Raw genomic sequence first — 17,664 nt, 5'->3', positions numbered from 1 at the left:
TCTGTAAAGATGGAAAATTGTTTGGTTTGCAAGAATATAGGGGGTTATTTACTAAAACTGGTGTGTGCAGCTCTGCAAAGAAACCAATCGGCTTTCGGGTTTTATTGTCAAAGCATAATTGAACGAGTTGAAGTTAGAAGCTGATTGACTACCATGCACAGCTGCACCAGATTCTGAGTGCTCTAGTTTTAGTACAGCCGTGGCCAAAACTTTTGCGAATGACACAAATATTAATTTTCTCAAAGTCTGCTGCCTCAGTTTTTATGATGGAAATTTGCATATACTCCAGAATGTTATGAAGAGTGATCAGATGAATTGCAATTAATTGAAAAATCCTTATTTGCCATGAAAATGAACTTAATCACATAAAAAATGTCTGCTGCATTTGTGAAGAAGGCTTCAGGGCACCCAAGAAAGTCCATCAAGTGCCAGGACCATCTCCAGCAGTTGATTCAGCTGCGAGATAGGGGCACCACTAGTGCAGAGCTTGCTCAGAAATGGCAGCAGGCAGGTGTCAAGAAGGGCACCAAAGAAGCCACAACTCTCCAGGAAAAACATCAGGGACAGACTGATACTCTGCAAAAGGTACAGGGATTGGACTTCTGAGGACTGGGGTAAAGTCATTTTCCCTGATGAATCCCCTTTCTGATTGTTTGGGGCACTAGGAAAAAACCTTGTCCGGAGAAGAAAAGGTGAGCGCTACCATTAGTCCTGTCATGCAAACAGTAAGGTATCCTGAGACCATTCATGTGTGGGGTTGCTTCTCAGCCAAGGGAGTAGGCTCACTCAAAATTTTGCCTAAGAACACAGCCATGAATAAAGAATGTTACAAAAACATTATCAGAGAGCAACTTCTCCCAACCATCCAAGAACAGTTTGGTGATGAACAATGCCTTTTGCAGCATGATGGAGCATCTTAAGGCAAACATGATAACTAAGTGGCTTGGGAAACAAAACCTCAACATTTTGGATCCATGGGCAGGAAACTCCCCAGACCCTAATCCCATTGAGAACTTGTGGTCAATCCTCAAGAGGTAGGTGAACAAACCCCCCCCCCCCCAACACACACAAATTCTGACAAACTCCAAGCGTTGATTATGCACAAATGGGCTGCCATCAGTCAGGATGTGGCCCAAAAAGTTGATTGACAGCATGCCAGGACAAATTGTAGAGGTCTTGAAAAAGAAGGGTCAACAATGCATACACATAAAGCGAAGTTCCGCCGGCGGAAAAAAAAAATGAAGTCAGCAGCTATAAATACTGTAGCTGCTGACTTTTAATATAAGGACAGTTACCTGTCCAGGGAGCCTGTGATGTCGGCACCCTAGCCGATCTTCGGATCGACTTCTGGGTGCTGCCGCTGCCATTCCTGGTAAGGGAACTAGGCAGTGAAGACTTTCGGCTTCACTCCTGGTTAACCTACTCGCATGCGCGAGCTGCGCTGCACGAGTCGCTCTGCACGTTCTGATTGGTCCCTGCTGTTTTCTAGGACCTGTATATCTCCCAGAAGACAGCGGAGGGGAGGGAGGATTTGCCCAACTTTGCAAAGATCGCCACACAATGTGCAGCGATTTTCCCCAGAAGTGGGAGCAGATACCTGGATTTGACAGGTATCTGCTCCCCCCTGAAAGGTGCCAAATGTAACACCGGAGGGGGGGGAATCTGAACAGCAGAAGTTCCATTTCTGGGTGGAACTCCGCTTTAATGTAATTGTCAATACAAGCCTTTGACACTTCTGAGATGCTTGTAATTATACTTCAGTATACCATAGTAACAATTGACAAGAGGATCTTAAAACACTGAAGCAGCAAACTTTGTGAAAATTTTAAATCCGTGTAATTCTCAAAACTTTTGGCCATGGCTGTATATCTCCCCATAGTGTTGTGGAATTGCGCCGATAAGAGACAGATATCCCAACATTTTGATTTGAAAGATCTTCTTTTGAGACTCTATTGCTGTATGGCATTATAGATAAGTGAGAGATATTAGATCTGCCTGTAAATTATACTTGTGTATGCCTGGTGTAAAGCTGGCCTTACAGGGACTGACTGAAATTCAATTCATGTATGGGCAGGCTGGTTGTTGTCAAGTTGATCAGTAGATCCACTTGTATACAACCAGCCTGTTGGATTGTTGGTGAGCGATCAGTGCCGCTGGCTATACACTGATCCTTGTATTCTAAAGTAAGGGAAACTTCCTGCTCGGTAAAAAAAAAAGAATCATGTATGACTAGCTCCCTATTCACTTCTTTTCAAAGAAAGTGTTTAGGTCTAGGTTATGTTGTGCACAAATGTAGTGATAGTGCCTAATGTGCATTGTTAGATCAAAGTAATCTATTCAGAGCAGTAGGCAAGCCCCCCCTTTTCTCATTTGTTATTACAGATATGACCTGATCTAAAGAAGGAACTCTGCCCTTAAAACTGGGTAAACACCATCTATAATGTGATCTTTCACATTTCCAGAATACCTTTATTTTCTATGTGTATTGTCAGAATCATATGGCTTAAAGCTTAATTGGCTGAATACCCTCATGAAAGGTCTTTGGAAATTCCCTTGAGGAATACATAGAGGCAGCTAATTAGAGAAGGAGGTTCCTACCCTGCTATCCACCGTTTCCCTATTAAATGGGCCTCCTCTACCATACAGATGAGATCTGTTCACCTCCTCAGGAATTCATCTACTGCAGGTCCTTCGCATTGTGGCAGACCATCCACTGCTAATCCTAGCTGACCTCAAAACCTTTTTTGCAGTAAAGATTTGCCCCCACCCCTTAAAGTGGATGTAAACCCAATGTCATCCTTTCTAAACTACTGCCATAGTAGTTATCTATAAAGATATACATTCCTCCTGCATGTATCTTTACCTGTCAGATGTCTCCCCTCTGTCTGTTATGTGAGCTGAAAAACTGCAGATTCTGTGGGTGGGTCTGTTGTCTGGAGCTCGGTGATAGGAAATCTTATACTCTACAGTATGATATCAAAAAAAAAAAAATTCAGGTTTACATCCACTTTAAGAAAGGTGTATTGACAATTGCAAAGGTGTTCCGGTCTTTTATTTCACTTTGTTTTTCAGAAAGGTACATGACAAATCTCTATTGCAGTCCTCTCCCTTTTTATCTGCACATGGACCCTTATCTACTCAACAATGGAATTTCCATCATGCTCCCAAAAACAATTGTTTTGTAATTACTGCAGTGACCAGCTCCCTGGATGATCTCCTGTAGAGTTTCCTGTTTTATAAGCTAAGAAGTACTTCTGCTCTTTCCTCTTAAAAAAAAACTGGCCTTGGCACAGGTCAACTTCTGTTGCTAACTTAGTACTGGAAAGATCTATTGTCTCTGGTAACAAGTACCCCTCTTATTTTCTTGTTTCCCCTCCAAATGTGGTCTGTAGGTACCTCAATGCTTGCCTGCCCATCTCGCCAAACATTTTCAGTTATAGGACAGCTCTACAGACTCTCCCCAGAGATCTCCCTGCATCTTGAATTCCCTGAGTTCCTTGAGGGGTTATATGGGTATAATGGGTATAATGAGGGGGAGGGGTACGGATCAAATCAGAGCTTTTGCCCGTGTGCAATCACTTGGTGGTAGGTTAAAGCTATTGTATATGAATCACTATAAGGAAATTAGGAAACCCAGAACGAGAAAGAGAAAGTGACAGCTTTTGCTGACCGTTCCAGAAAATACTACTTTCCTTCTTTTTATGATGATCTGATCCTTGTGATATGTTCTAAACCATTCACTCCATTCTCAGATTCAGAGTTAGTATTTCACTTTTATTTTCTTGAGCTGCATGTTTATTTCAGTCCATTATTTCAGAGTATTGATGGCACAGACAGCCAGTCAGCTAAAACTTTCAGGAGTTCAGCACTGGTAGCCTCCTTAGACTTACTCTAAGCCCTGGTTTACATTAATGCCATTTGGCATGTGATTTGACATGTCAATTGCATGCCAAATCGGCGGCCATTGCAGGCAATGGCACCGTCTGAATCGGTGTGATGCTGCATTTTGTGGGGCCGCACCGATTCCCAAAAGTGTTTCTGTACTACTTTTGACTTTTGGCAACTTTGGGGTGCGATTTCCATTGACATCTGTGCAGCAAACCGCACAGATGTCTTTAAAATTGCCCCTGAAGTCGGAACGGACATGCGGGAATGACTCGCATGCTTTCATTCCTGCTGTCAATGTGAACCAAGGCTACAGGTAAGAAAAATACTAGCTGATGTGTATATTATTTGGATTGTGGAACAGACTCGGCAAATCTGTGGTGGATTCCTTTCTAATTTCCTTTGCTTTGTATTTGGGTCATGTTTTGTACAAGAGATATAAAACTAACAGCTGGCATTCAACTTTTTTAGCTCGAAGTCCAGTGTTCTCCCATCTGTCATCTTCTCTCCAAGGACTTTGGACCATTAGGGCATTTAAAGCAGAGGAGCGATTTCAGCATTTATTTGATGCACAGCAAGACCTTCATTCTGGTGTGTATAAAGACTATTATTTTTACAGTATTGTACTAATTAAAGTAGATTTGAAGAATTTATAAAGTAAGGAAGGATTTTCTTTTCTAGCTGTGTCCCCTTGAAGAGATTTATCTTCCCTTCCTGTCTTCTGATTAGGAGCCAGTAGGACAGGCTCCCAGTCATCACAGCAGTCACAGGATACAGAAGCTGCGCCATCTCCTGAACATTAATGCCCACTTAATAGGTTAAGTTTTTGCTTTGCACGGCTGCTCAGTGTAAACGTAACATTTGTATGCAATCTAACTGCAAGCAACATTAGAGTTGATCAAAGCAAAAGCTGAGCTGAACTTGTTACCAGTCAGGTTTTATATTCTATTTATATCACTGCATAACACATACTCATTGGTTTTCATTATCTTTAGCATATTTCTTTTGGTTGTATCAAGGCACAGGAGCTATTCCTAAGAACCTTGTGAGTAGGAATGAACTTCCTACTTGAGTTCAGACATTAGTCCAAACCTGCATGAGCTTACCTGCTGGGTAGCTGTCAAAGCCGACAGACAGTAATGGGCGACGGAGGCATTCCCCATCCTGCAGCTGCATGCACAGCTACGTACATGTGGCGGCAGTGTGGTGAATGCCTCTGCCACCTTTGACAGCTGCCCAGCGGGATAGGATATTATTTGAACATGCCTGAGCTACTGGTGAGTATCAGGTGCTCTATAAAACTCTGTGTGCCCTCTAATAAGTGTTTACCTACCTTAGAATTTACCACTGATAATGCAAACATTTGTTTTTATAAAAATGGATACTGCTGTAATTAAAATGTATTTAATTGTCACTGTATGTCATTGTTCTATACAAATGATTCCATAATTGCAAACAGAGAAAAAATCCACCTAATTTTCCAAATTATTTGAAAATGAAAAAAACTGCACAGTCACAATTACGTATTTTCAACCTTTTCTGTAAAATTCCTAGATTTGCTGTATCCAGTTGTCTTAGAAAGTCACATAATTAGTTGAGTGAAAGCCACCTATGTGTAAATAGTGTCACATGATCTTAAAAAAAAAAAGCATCATTCGGACTAAGGAGCTATCAAAACTAATCTGGCATAAAGTTCAGAGGAAGCCACTATCAAGGTCAAGTTATAAAAATGTATCTCAAACTTTTAACATCTTTCAGAGCAACAGTAAATCCATTTTAAAAAAAATGGAAAGAATATTGCTCAACCACAATATCAAAAGCTCAGTGATATGGCAAAGAGAGCATTAGTCAGAGAAGTTACTACGAGGACAGTTGCTCTTCTGAAGTACAACATAGTTGCAGAGATTCTGAACTAGAAAGAAAGACAACTATAAATAGACACCCACAAGGCTGGGTTTTTTTGAATAATAATGAGAAGTAAAACATTGCTAAGAAACAAACATATATCCTATCCTATTAGGGGGTTTGCAAAAAGGACTGGAATGAACACATTTTTCTGAGGAAAATGTTGCTCCAGGCATGCTTTAATGTTGGTCAGATGTCTGAAGGTCCAAGCACTTGGTCACATGACCTTAAAAAAACATGATGTGAACAAGTGCCCAGGGCATCAGTTGTGTGATTCAGCATTTTCTTACAAAAAGTTGGTATTTCTTTATCATACATCATGGGACACAGAGCCTAAGTATTAACTTAATGGTTATGGGCCACCTTCAGGGGATTGGACACTGGTATACCCAATACAGGAAGTTCACTCCCCTATATAACCCCTCCTCCTTCCAGGAGTACCTCAGTTTTTTCGCCAGTGTCTAAGGTGTTGGTCACCAGTGAAGATGTCCTCTGAGGAGCTCCAGGAGGGATCCATGCTGGATTTAAATAACCTCCACAGCCGGATCTGTCCAAGCCACTGAGGCCACAGGATGGTACCCGGGCCTCTCATAGAAGAGCGAGGTTTTGCCTGTGAAGCTTCACTTTGAGGGCTGGACCCCAGGAACCAGGACTCTTTTTGGTCTTGCTACATTTCCTAAAGTTGCTCCCGAGGGATGCTATACAGGTCCAAAGGAGTGGAACCCCTATTAAGGGACCCGGTCTTTGAAGGTTTACTAACGCAGCCCGCCGTGATGGGTGAAGTTTGGATCTGTCTGTTTCAGCAGTATCCTGCAGCGAGGATAAGGTAAGGGAAGAAGCCTAGGAACTGTAAAAAGTCCACCTATGCCTTTTCTTCCATATATGAAACATTGTATGCCTTAAGATCTCCACTAGAGGGAGAAAATTACACATACCTTGGAACGTTGCTTCTCAGCAGCTCTGTGTCCTGGCTATAACAGCATGTGTGGTCCCAGCAGTCAGTGGGGGTTCTTATTGAACAGTTGGGTTTTACTCTTCTGAGGAAACTAAGTGGGGGTACAGCAGCAGTTTTGACATTTTTTATGTATAAACGGCCCCTACAAGCAAGTTAGTATATATCCTGCAGATAAGGGAGCCTAACACTCTGCTGATGAAACTCCCCCCCCCCTCCCCTCCTGGAGAGGTGCGGTGGCAGCTTCACATATAATACTTATATTATAAGTATATTATAATACTTATATTACAAACTTGCCTTTATTGTGAACACTGTCCAGCAAGGGATTATTGGGACAGGCAGCACACCAGTTCTTGTGCTTAGGCAGTACGCTCGCTGCTCTGGCGAGGTGCCAGATGGCGCTCACAGCCTCCTCCTCTGCATTTGCACACCCAAATGCCATTCGCGCGCAAACTAGATTTTTTTTTTAAAGAAGGAGGGGGGCGGGTATTACAGAGGAGTGTGGTCTAAGTAAAAGGCGCCGCCATGTGCAGGACCTACCGTCCTTGTGGAGCGCACATGCTGAGGGGCAGAAAACACTGACAAATGCAAGATCAGGCTCACCTGAGGCTTTTAAAAGATAGACGCTCTCATATCAGAAACCTCTAAGAATAACTGAGGAGAGGAAGTCTGACACACTAGAGGACACAGGAGCACTGGGTCACGTGAGGGGTGTATACAGGCATTTCCAGTACAGGAAATACAATTGTTATTCAGCACCAAAAGCTGATCTTTATGGTGGCATTGTTTTTCTAAACTATTGCTCAGCAAGTGGTAAATTTTTTCTTAAGGCCTCTCCTCCTTTTGTGCTTAGCACTATTACTTCCAGAACTACCGCTAAGGTGCCAAAAATTCCACCCCCAGGCGCTGGGAACTCCAGTCATGCCTCCATACTGTCATCCTCTCCAGAAATACCAGACATGGCAAGCCAGGGTGAGTCTTTGGAACCAATTGGTGGTGCAACTGCTTTTCACACTTCAGCCCCTGTATACGTGACTGAAGATGCATTTTCCTCTGCCCTGCAGGGCCTAGAAGGAAGATTAGCGGCTTTAAATGCATCCTCTATCCAAGTGGATAGGAAGCGTGCTGGATCCCCCTCCCCCACTTCAGACCCTTTACCAAGGGAACAATGGGGACAGGATGAGGTATTACCTATTATCAAGAGGAAAAACAAGCCGATTATTGCTCTGTGGAGGAAACAACAGTTGATGATTTAGCTTTGCAATCTGAGATACAAGTCCTTACGGATAATGGTTCGTTCCACTTTCATGCTACCCCTAACAGAGTCAGCTGAAAGTCCAGTTTCTTCCTTGGGTTCTTTAAAACCTTTACAGCCTTTTCATGCGTTTCTGGTCCATGCTTTACTAGAAAAGCTTATTTATGCTGAATGGGATCATCCAGATAAGCATTTTCTCCCTCCAAAGAGATTCTCAGTTCTCTATCCCATGGAGGAGAAATTCACCAAAAAATGGAAGGTTCCAGCAGTTGACGCTGTGATTTCCAGTGTGAATAAAAGTTTAACTTGTCCAGTAGACAATGCACAAATGCTTAAAGATCCAACAGATAAAAAGTTGGAATTCCTGTTAAAATCTTCTTTTTCCTTGGCAGGGACCTTTACTCAGCCTGCAGTCGCAGCAATAGGCATCTGTCAGTCCCTAAAGGACCAGTTCACAGAGCCTCTTAAAGAGCTCCCTGTACAACAGGCCTGTGAGTTGGCCAAACTAGCAAAGGCATTATGTTTTGCCATAGATGCTATGAAGGACTCTATTCACCAGGCGTCCCGCCTTGCGCTTGTGCTAGTACACATGCGTAGGACCCTTTGGTTAAAAAAATTGGTCAGCCGAAGCACCTTGCAAAAAGCTTCTGACTAGTTTCCCTTTTCAGGAGCGACTATTTGGCGATAATTTGGATAAATACATCCAAACGATTTCTAGTGGGAACAGTACTCTTTTGCCAGTCAAAAGAAAGTATGAACGTCCTTCATTTAAACTGACTTTTTCTCCTGCGCCAGGGGCATCCGCCTCTAGGCAGTGGCGACGGCCTCTGCCATCAGACTCTAGAAGAGAACCTCAGGGTCAGACCCAGGCACAAAAGAAGACCTGAGGCCGCAAATCTGCAAAGCAGAATATTAAAGCCCCATCATGAAGAGGCGCCCCCCCCCTCACCAGAGTGGGGGGAAGACTTCTGAAATACTCAGAAGTCTGGCAAAAGGAAATTCAGTACAGATGGGTCATCTCCACGGTGTCTCTAGGGTCCAAACTAGAATTTCGGCAGTTTCCACCGTCTCGTTTTCTGAGATCAACCGTTCCCAAAGATCCAGGGAAAAGGCAGTCTCTGTTTCAAGCATTAGACGGATTATTGGCTCAGGGGGTGATCATACAGATCCCCACAGAGGAGCAAGGTTTGGGGTTTTATCCAAACTTGTTTACTGTACCAAAACCAAATGGAAATGTGAGGCCCATTCTAGATCTAAGGAATCTAAATCAATTCCTGAAAATTTGCTCCTTTCGCATGGAGTCACTCAGGTCAGTAGTTTCTATCCTACAGGGAAGAGAACTTCTGGCGTCCATCGACATCAGGGATGCATATCTGCATGTCCCTATATTTCCCTCTCACCAAAGGTTTCTGCGATTCAAACTAGAACAGCAGGACTGTCAGAATCCAATCCAACAATGCTACGGCTGTGGCCTATATCAATCACCAAGGGGGCACCAAGAGTCTCTCAGCGCAGAGAGAGGTGAACCATATTCTAACTTGGGCAAAAAGGAATGTTCCGTGCCTATTGGCAGTCTTCATTCCGGGAGTAGAGAATTGGCAGGCGGACTACTTAAGTCGCCAGCAGTTATTCCCAGGGGAATGGTCTCTTTACCCGGACATTTTTTGGGCTATTTGCCAAAGATGGGGGACTCCGGACGTGGATCTTCTAGTGTCCAGATTCAACATGAAGTTAGTCAACTTTGTGTCCAGGGCAAGGGATCCACTCGCAGGTGGAACAAATGCATTGGTGACCCCGTTGGATCAGTTCTCGCTGATCTATGCATTTCCCCCCTATTCAGTTGCTGCCTTGATTTCTTTGCAGGATCAAGCTGGAAAGAAAGCCAGTAATTCTGGTAGCACCATCATGGCCCAGAAGGTCATGGTATGCAGAAATCGTAAAGATGGCAGTGGAGGATCCATGGTCCCTTCCACTAAGGCCAGACCTGCTCTCACAAGGGCCGATATTCCATCTTACTTTACGAACGCTGGCTATTAACGGCCTGGCTATTGAAACCCACATTCTGAAGAAACGTGAGCTTTCCGGGTCAGTTATCTCTACTTTGATTAATGCAAAGAAGCCAGCGTCCAGAGCTATGTATTATAGAGTCTGGAAGGCTTATGTTTCCTGGTGTGAATCCAAGGGTTAGCACCCTCGGAGATATATCATAGGCAAAATTCTTGCCTTTCTACAATTAGGCGTAGAGATGAAATTGGCCTTGAGTACTATTAGGGGGCAAGTCTCAGCCTTATCGATCTTATTTCAAAGACCGCTTGCTACACATTCTTTGGTCCGGTGTTTCGTGCAAGGAGTGATGTGGATTAATCCGCCAGTTAAATCACCTTTGAGCCCTTGAATTTAGTTTTGTCAGTGTTACAAAAACAGCCATTTGAACTGATACACCATATTCCCTTAGTCCTTCTGACAAGGAAGCTGGTGTTCTTGGTTGCTATATCCTCAGCAAGGAGGGTTTCAGAATTGGCTGCTCTTTCTTGTAAAGAGCCATATTTGATTATTCATGCCCTCGTCCAGATTTTTTGCCAAAAGTGGTCTCAGGTTTTCACCTGAACCAAGATAGTGTCCTGCCATTGTTTTTTCCAAAACCATGTTCCAGGGAAGAAAAGTCACTACATTGTCTTGATGTGGTGAGAGCAGTGAAAATCTATTTAAAGGCAACTGCTCAGATTCTTAAGACTGATGTCTTATTTATTCTGCCAGAGGGTCCTAAGAAAGGACAGGCAGCATCAAAATCCACTGTCGCTAAGTGGATTTGGCAAGTTTTAAACTTATGATTTAAGGGGTGAGATTCCCCCTTTTCAAGTTAAGGCGCACTCTACCAGGTCAGTTAGTGCTTCTTGGGCAGTGCGTCACCAGGCCTCCATGGCTCAGATCTGTAAGGCTGCAACTTGGTCTTCAGTACATACTGTACATTCACAAAATTTTATCAGGTGGATGTAAGGAGGTATGAGGATATCGCCTTCAGGCGCAGTGTCGTGCAGGCAGCAGTATAAGTCCTCAGGTCTGGGGGTGCCCTACGGGTTGTCTCTCCCTCCCCTTAAATAGCATTGCTATGGGACGTCCCATTAAGTTATTACTTAGGCTCTGTGTCCCATGATGTACGATAAAGAAAATAGGATTTTTATAACAGCTTACCTGTAAAATCCTTTTCTTGGAGTACATCATAGGACGCAGAGGTCCCGCCCCTCTTTTTTGGGGGGTTTAAGTATATTGCTTTGCTACAAAAACTGAGGTACTCCTGGAAGGAGGAGGGGTTATATATGGGAGTGAACTTCCTGTATTGGGTATGCCAGTGTCCAATCACCTGAAGCTGGCCCATAACCCATTAAGTTATTACTTAGGCTCTGTGTCCCATGATGTACTCCAAGAAAAGGATTTTATAGGTACGCTGTTATAAAAATCCTATTTTCAGTCTTTCTAGTTCTGTATAGGCTTTCAGCATAGCTTTATGTACACGTCAGTGCCATTTCATCTGTTAAGTTACAAATCATCTTCTGCCACAACTGTAAATGAAAAAAAAAAAAATGTCAAACGTATTTTAACTACAGTGAAGCATTTGTTTTTTGAGTACTGTTTTGCACATTATATCACACTCATTGCTTTCTCTTTAGAGGCCTGGTTTTTATTCCTGACGACATCCCGTTGGCTTGCAGTGCGTCTGGATGCCATATGCGCCTTGTTTGTTGTAGCCATTGCCTTTGGTTCACTAATTCTTTCAAAAAGTAAGTTGTGTTTTGCAAGGACTATGGCATGAGCCTTCCTTAAATACATATTCTAAGTAATAGTGATTCTGTTATTTAAATTGAGGCACTGTAGTTCATACTCGTCTTATAAAGAGGACAGTTTGTCCACATTTATCTGAACAGTTTACTGCCTTGGGAGCTTATTATCAGTCAATTTCTTTTACTATAAAATTAGACGTCAGAACTAGAACCTTAGCAGTCCTCTTCACAGTTTTTCTAGTACTACAGCAAAAGGTAATTCAAATGTTGCTGTTCAAAAACAAATGATTAATCAGTATTAATAGTTTGGATATTTATATTGTTACTTGAGTGCTCTGTCAATTCCACAACTGTTTATTTAAGACAAGCTCAAGTGATTAAATGATTGTGTATGTTTGAATGATTGGAACCCATTTTGTGTCATTTTTAACAGACACTTGCGTTGCTTATAAATTTTGTTTATATATGACAATTGTGTAGAATGAGGTTATTATAAATGCTTAAAATCAGTTTGGCTGTGAGAAACTATAACACTAATAATTTGCTAAAAACTTTAGATAAGTTGCAAATTGGTCATTGGCCAAGTCGTGGAAATGATTCATTATTTGCTCTGGGGCTTCAGAACTTCAGAGAATTGTTTGCCATAAAGCAGACCCTGACTCAGGCAACCTTTTGGTTTAGGCAGAAAGCCAGTTGTAAATAGTATAGCACTTAAAGTAATCAAGGCAGCATCCATAATGGTTGAGGTGCAAGCTATCAACAGGTAGTTCTTTCTATTCCTAGACTCCCCCTGTAGCAACAACATCAGTGTAATTCAGTTCTCAAAACAGGAAGAAGTATGACATAGTGGTCAATTTGTTCTGGTAAGCTCCTGCTTGTAACACCTGGGTATAAAAATATTAGAAACGAGGCTTAAAGGGCCATGTTAAATGTGTATGTATCTCTGTCAGATTAAATCTATCTATTCAGCCCTAAAGCATAAATACAGTAAGAAAACACCCAGGTATTTTTTTTTTAACACCTGGGTGTTGTAGTGCATCTGAGCCTTGAGATCTGGTGGTTTCTCTTCTCTCTTGACTGCTCACTACTCACTGTTGGATGTTTCTGCTGTTTATTTTTAAACACTCAGAGCTGCTGTTTTTAACTGTCTTGGTCCCTCTATGGACTTTACTTTTATTTTGTGCACTTTTTTTAACAGTCAATGCACATATTGCTGTTTGCACTTCTATGATTTTGGGTGGATGAATATATGTATATATGTAGCGCTGCGCGTTTTGGTTTTCTAGGATGTGGTTATGATGATGTCAAAGGCCTGATAGGCACTTTTGGGTCCAAAAGAATGGAGGGCTCCTAGACACTGTCTCATGCCCAAAACTGCTCTGCTGCTTCTAATCAAGAATTACAGTATATGCTAAAAGAACTAGTGTAAGCTAGTGAGGAAACTAGTGAAAAATAAAAAATAAAATCCCTGCTAGCTGGCCAGACCCTACATTTTTAAAACACAATTGAAGCATCAGTACAAATAGTATATATTTTATCAGCGTGCAACAATAAAGTTACAGTATTATATCACACATTTTTTTTGGGGGGGGGGTGGAGTTGGGAATTGTTAAGTATGTTTTTTTTTTTTTTTTATTCATACTTACCTCGGTGGATGGAGCATCAGACCGATGCTGCAGCTGACCCCTGCGCCATCTCTGAACTGAGAACCGAGCCACCAAACATCGCCAATGGCTCAGTTCTCACAGATCCCCGAGAGGAAAGCTGCTGACTGTCAGTCAGCGTCTCTCTTCTCTGATCCTCCACGATCACTGGAGCACTGAGCTGTGGAGGGGCGAGGAGAGGCCATCTCAGTGGCTCGCTGAGACTGCCATCAATCAAGGCAGCTTGCGGATCCAGACTTGGAAGTCGGAATGACGTGCTGCCTCGGCTGATGGCAGTGACGTCAGCGGAGAGCGGACTTCAGACCACTCTCCGCTGAAAATGGGTCACAGAAGTGCAAAACGAATTGCACTCCTGTGACCCATAGGAGAAGCCCAGCCTAAAAAGTTCAGGCTGGACTTCTCCTTTAAATTGCCCCCTTCCCCCCATAGAAAAGTGATTCCTCTTATTATAACAGAGGACAACTTCACTCTATGTGAGTGGAGCAGTCATCTCTACAGCAGTCTGACACACCGCCGGCTGTGCCTTACCTACAACTCTCTAGTCCACAATATTGCTGAAGAAGCAGGGAACAAAAAGCAAGGGCCGCTCTCTCACACAGCAGAGCAAAATACTGAAGTTGACTGCAGAGGACTTTTATGCTTGGGGTGATTTACAAAAAAAGTAATAGAACTAGAACTGTTACTATTTTGCATACTATTTTGGCTTCATATTTTAAATGCTTTAAATATAGGATTTCAAGCCTTAACCTCCCTGGCGGTATGATTGTGTCTGATTTTTGAAGCTCAAAGCGGTACATTGTTTCTCATGGAAATATGTTGTTTTATATTGTAGGCCTGTAATTCTTAAGCCTCGTACACATACGATTGTTGGCAGGGGGTTGTCTGTTGACAGACTGTTGTCCTAAAATCTTACTGTTAGTAAGCTCCTTTTGACAATTGTTGTCCAATTTTTGGCCAACAAATGTTGGATGGCAGGCTAGTGAATTTTCTGCGGACAACAATTTGACATCAGATTTTCGTATGGTTAGTACATAAATCCGTCACACAAGTCGAAAGTACAAACACGCATGCTCGGAATCAATGCTCACCAAACACGAAATTTGCAGAAGGGGCCCAAAGGGTGGCGCTCAAGAGCTGAAATTCCTCGTAGTACGTCACTATGTTTGTGTTTGTGGAACGACAATTTTGTACCGTTAGTATGTAAGACAAGATCCTGGCACACGCCCTTTTGACAAAAATTAAGCGCCAACAATTGTACCATGTGTTCGAGGCTTTAGGAATAACTCACTTAAATCAGTGCAAACAAGAGTCTAGTAGACATCCCGGGTATGATAAAGTTTAAAACACGAAATCATAAATTATAATAAATAACTTCAAATATATATAACAAATAATATAGTAATGAAATGTATTCAATAATGTAATCAAATAAAAAACAATGACATTTGCAGAATTGTTGCTGTCGTCACTTTCAGTGTCTGATGACGAATTTCAACACGAATCACTATCACTCAATTCTGCAAGTGATTCTAATTTACTATTGCAGTTTTCTAGCTGGTATAAAACCACTTTTGACCTAAAGGGAAGCTTTTTGGATGTCATGGACAATCTCAAGTTTCCAGGCAGAAACAACAGTATATATATAACATAAAGGTGCAGACAGGGCACTGGACAAAGCACTAGGGACAAAGGGGATGTAAATTGATTTGATACAGTAATGTAATCTTACAGATTACAATGTATTGTGTGTGTTCTGTGTTTTTCACTTTTTGAGTTTGCCGCTGGGCTCTGCCCCTATGCGTCACGACGCTTGCAGGTAACAAAGCCCGGCGCACACTACATCTGGTGGAGTACACAGCCCGCGGACACAGCGGGAGGACATCGCAGGATCTTGGGGACAAGGTAAGTTACTTTACCAGGATACTACGATGCAGTCTCGAGTGTGGTTCGCGCTCTTGGTAATGAAAATTCTCCCCCAGCCACACTCGGGAATCCCGCAGAAAGGTTAAATCATTCTATTAAGAACAGTTATACTTTCAAAAGACCCTGTTTAAAATGCAGCATGCACATCCACTGGACAGAACATGCTGAACGAGCCCCAATGGGCCCTAACTTGTGGCTTCGGCACATACAGCAATGAGTAGTAAAGAATTACCTTAGATTTTACAATATGATTGAGGATCCATTGATCTTGGTGATATGTTGTAATTGTTATTACTTTAAATTGTATCGCATATGTCAGCATAACTAAATATTTAGCACTGTTGCCTTGTAGACATAAGTCCTAAGTTTTGATTACTTTATTTACTATCTGTATGTGGTTTTTATGTCCTTACTGTGTTAGCATGGGTCTTTTGTGGGAATCACAGTTACCTGTCACAACTCAAAATCATTCTGGTGTGTAAAACTGGCATATCACATGCCTGACGAAGGGGTCTTGCGTGGCTCTGAAACGTTGCACTATGTCTCCTGTGATGTGATCATTCTTCAATAAAGATTTGGGTGTAATTGACGATCATTCATGGTGTGCTGGCGAATATGTGCATTTGATCTGTGATGTTTCCAGTTCCAGCTGGTTGTTGCTGCAGATAGGTGGAAACCTTGTGAGCTGCTAAAATTAATAAATATGATGAAAAATAATGTGAAAAATTAAATATAATAGACAGCTGCCAGCACTCCCCACATTTCCCTATATGTGACAATACAAAATTATATAACAAATTGGTTGTTGCTGCAGCACCTGTATCCAGGAAAGTGTGCAATGGGAATATCGATACTAATTGATTCCATTTTCTTCTCTATAGCCTACCCTAAGCTTGTGCTAATAAATATGGGTGGAACATGGAATATATTCCAAAAGGTAAACTAAGCCTTTAATGTGAAATGCTAACAACATTTTAAATTTGTATCCCTACAGCTCTTGATGCAGGACAGGTTGGTTTGGCGCTCTCTTATGCCATTACAATTATGGGATCTTTCCAGTGGGGAGTAAGGCAAAGTGCAGAAGTTGAAAATCTAGTAAGTTTTTTTTTTATTTAATGTGTGAAGATATTAGGGGACTATTAACCTTTTGAATATGTAAGATGTATAAATCCAGATGTTTGCACTGAAGTTTTACTGGAAATTTCCCACGAATGACTGCCCTAGCTATGCTACTCTTAAAATGTTATAAAAAGCTATATGTTTCCAGTTTAAATTCTGTTTCTACTTGAAACTCCACCCCAGCAAAGCGCTCCCCCCATTAGAACCCCTCAAGCAAAGAGCACCCCACCCCAAGAGCTCAAGATCACTCTCCTGGAAAAAAAAAGCTCCTCCCCACAAGAACCACCACAGCAGAAATCACCCCATCAAAAAGCTCTCTGCCATAGAAACCTCCCCAGCATACAATCACCAATGCCAGGCAAAGTCCCCCTTTCTTTAATATTGAGACAATATTAATATACAAACGAAGATAGAAAGATACAAATAATATACATAGTTAAACATCCAATAAAAAAGTGGATTTATTTATTGGATGTTTTACTATGTGTGTTGTATGTACAATCCTAAAAAATTTGGGATGCTGTATAAAATCTACATAAAAACCTAATGCAATAATTATCAAATCTCATAAACCCATATTTTACTCACAATAGAAAAGCATATGAAATATTTAAACTAAGAAAATGTACTAAAAAAAGGTAATTTTGAAATTTATGGCAGCAACGTCAATTAGGATTTGGGAGGAACACCTGTTACTATTGAGGACAACAATAATAAGAGGCATAGCACTAAGCACTTTGTGTTTGAAGCACTGGACAGTTTCTAAGAGCACTTTATTATTGAAGCACTTTGTTATACTAAAGCACCTTTATTAGTTTTTGTAGCCCATTCTCTGTTGGATGTTCATCAGTGCACGTTTACTTATTTTCAGCTGGTTATTATTTTGCTTAATATTCTGGATGTATAGTATTGTGTATATGTGTGTGTGTATATATGTGTGTGTGTGTGTGCACATATACACACACATATACACAACACTATACATTCAGAATATTAAGCGAAATAATAACCAACTGAAAATATATACATATACATACACTATATTGCCAAAAGTATTGGAGCGCCTGCCTTTACACGAGCATGAACTTTAATGGCATCCCAGTATTAGTCCATTGGTGTTCGATATTGAGTTGGCCTACCCTTTGCAGCTATAACAGCTTCAACTCTTTTGGGAAGGCT

At 41.7% G+C, this 17,664-nt stretch overlaps 1 protein-coding gene across 1 annotated transcript in view; it reads left to right on the top strand.

Moving 5' to 3' along the window:
- Window positions 1-17,664, top strand: part of ABCC4 (ATP binding cassette subfamily C member 4 (PEL blood group)) — a 627,509-nt gene that overhangs the window by 448,877 nt on the left and 160,968 nt on the right. Inside the window, exons 22-24 of the mRNA XM_073614376.1 lie at window positions 4,357-4,476; window positions 11,669-11,779; window positions 16,361-16,461. Of these exons, the coding sequence (XP_073470477.1) occupies window positions 4,357-4,476; window positions 11,669-11,779; window positions 16,361-16,461 (332 nt within the window). The remainder of the gene's footprint in view (window positions 1-4,356; window positions 4,477-11,668; window positions 11,780-16,360; window positions 16,462-17,664) is intronic.

This window comes from Aquarana catesbeiana, linkage group LG02, assembly GCF_042186555.1.
Source record: "Aquarana catesbeiana isolate 2022-GZ linkage group LG02, ASM4218655v1, whole genome shotgun sequence".
Lineage (NCBI taxonomy): Eukaryota > Metazoa > Chordata > Amphibia > Anura > Ranidae > Aquarana > Aquarana catesbeiana.
This window is presented reverse-complemented; position numbering and strand designations above follow the sequence as displayed.